General features: G+C 42.4%; 1 protein-coding gene across 1 annotated transcript in view; it reads right to left on the reverse strand.

Annotated features, from left to right (window-relative positions):
* The window catches only part of HUNK (hormonally up-regulated Neu-associated kinase), a gene marked incomplete at its 5' end in the record, with an annotated part of 16,124 nt that extends 14,569 nt beyond the window's left edge, over positions 1–1,555 (reverse strand). The window contains one exon of the mRNA XM_010281439.1: positions 1,420–1,555. Within this exon, the coding sequence (XP_010279741.1) occupies positions 1,420–1,555 (136 nt within the window). The remainder of the gene's footprint in view (positions 1–1,419) is intronic.
* Between the last annotated feature and the right edge of the window lie 361 nt (positions 1,556–1,916).

A 1,916-nucleotide genomic window follows, 5' to 3' on the forward strand; every position in this document is an offset into this window, starting at 1 on the left:
TGCTCATTACCTGCTTCAGCAGTAAGAGGGAGGTGCTGCAGGTGCCTCTCAGCCCCACAGGGGTTGGACCCACAGCTCTGAAACATACCCTGTCCATCTGGCTAGGGGTACAGCAGGGTGGGAAACAGGTGGGAGGCACTCTTACCAGCAAAGCTGTGACCTGAGCTGAATGCTGAAGGTTGGCTGTATGTGGCTTGAGCATGCCTATGGGACTGAGTCCTTTAGAGCACTGACACAAAGAGATGGTCTAGTTCATGAACACCAAATCATTTGTGGGTGGAGGAGCAGTTCAGATGTTCAGGCAAAAGTAAGTTGTCACACCCCTAGGCACACACTACATCTGGTAACTGAATAAACTGTAGGAGGGAAGTTAGGATCTTCATTTAAGGTCTCTTATCTTACAGAGTTAGGACAGAAATTTTGGGGTGCTATCAAATTTTACGCACAAAAATTAGCTTTTATGTTTCTGTCTTTGCCTCAGTGTCACTTTGGATCTCAGCCTGCAAGCAAGTAACTCCTACTATGAATCCTCTGCAGGTACTAGATTGTGCATGAGACACAGCTGCAGGGCTATGATACAGGAAGGAGGTTTTATCTGATCAAATATAGACATATATTTCTAAGTGAGTTGCCTGAGGCTCCATTTACAGTCACTGAAGAGGAACTCAGATCTCCTGGGCACAGAGTCATCCTACTGCAGAATCAAAAAGAAATCAGATGAATCACTCCATAAAAAGTGCCCTTATTTCTCTCAATTGACTACAATGACAGCCCGGGTTGACTGGCTTGTGTGTAGACTCTACGCTGCAGATGTTTAAAGTCAAGTAAGATTATTTCTAACCAAAAGGGACCACAAGTATCTTTCTTTTCCTTTTTCTCTAGATGGATGTTTCATTGGCCATAAGATTTGTTACCTGTTTGCATTTAGTCATACATTCAGCATTGCACAGGTATTCAAGATCAACAACCAACAGAGCAAGATCATTTAACTCTGACCTTTCTCACCATGGTTTGCATACTTACCTATCCACAGAACCTCACGTATGTATCACAAATAGGCATAGCCTCTTCTGGAAAAGTAGCCTGGCTTTACCGACAAACAAGGAGAAGGTCAGAACTACCTGTCACGCATAGCCATTCCAAGGCCTGGAGCAAATTAATCATATGATCTGCACCCCAGACCACCCTGCAAATAATGCATCATATGCCACCTTCTAGTTTAAGGTATTGTTTTTGACCATTTCAAGTAACAGATATCCAATGGCCAATCATAACAACTTTTAGAATAGAGTCACAACAGCAATCCCATAAAATGCGGTACGACACTGTCACACAAGGAATTAAACAGCAATGCCAGTGTCATTTATGTTTTAATGTTTATACACCCTGGCAGGTTTTCTCCATTCTTCCGCACAGTACCTGTTTGGATATGTGACATTAGGTGGTGCTCTCCCCGGGTAATTCTCATTAAGCCATCGATTTGCAAGCGCCTGCTGGATGTTTGGTCTCTTTGCAGGATCTGGCTCTAGTAGAGATCGTAGAAAGTTTACAGCCGCTGTGAAGAAATCAAGAAAAACAACAGCTATGTTATACGCTTTATGGTAGTTGAATTACTACAGGTGTGTGCCTGACAAAGAGTATGCTGGAGAGGAACGCTTTCCTTATGGTATGCTCTAATGTCCTTGAGAAAAAGGAAAACCTTATAACGGATTAGTAAGTAAAATAAACAACGATTTATAGTCAGAATGATTTATAGAGTCATAAAGGAGAGAAGAAAAAGCACCTTTTGTTTCAGAGCTTGTTTGAAGTTTCTGAGCAGGTTAACCAAAACTTAATTTTTTGATGAGGACAAGAGCCTGTAGCCAGGTCAGAGGCAAATCACTCGATCTGTGTTTAAAGTAGAAGGAGGTGGACTG

This window comes from Phaethon lepturus, unplaced genomic scaffold (assembly GCF_000687285.1).
Source record: "Phaethon lepturus isolate BGI_N335 unplaced genomic scaffold, ASM68728v1 scaffold6862, whole genome shotgun sequence".
NCBI lineage: Eukaryota > Metazoa > Chordata > Aves > Phaethontiformes > Phaethontidae > Phaethon > Phaethon lepturus.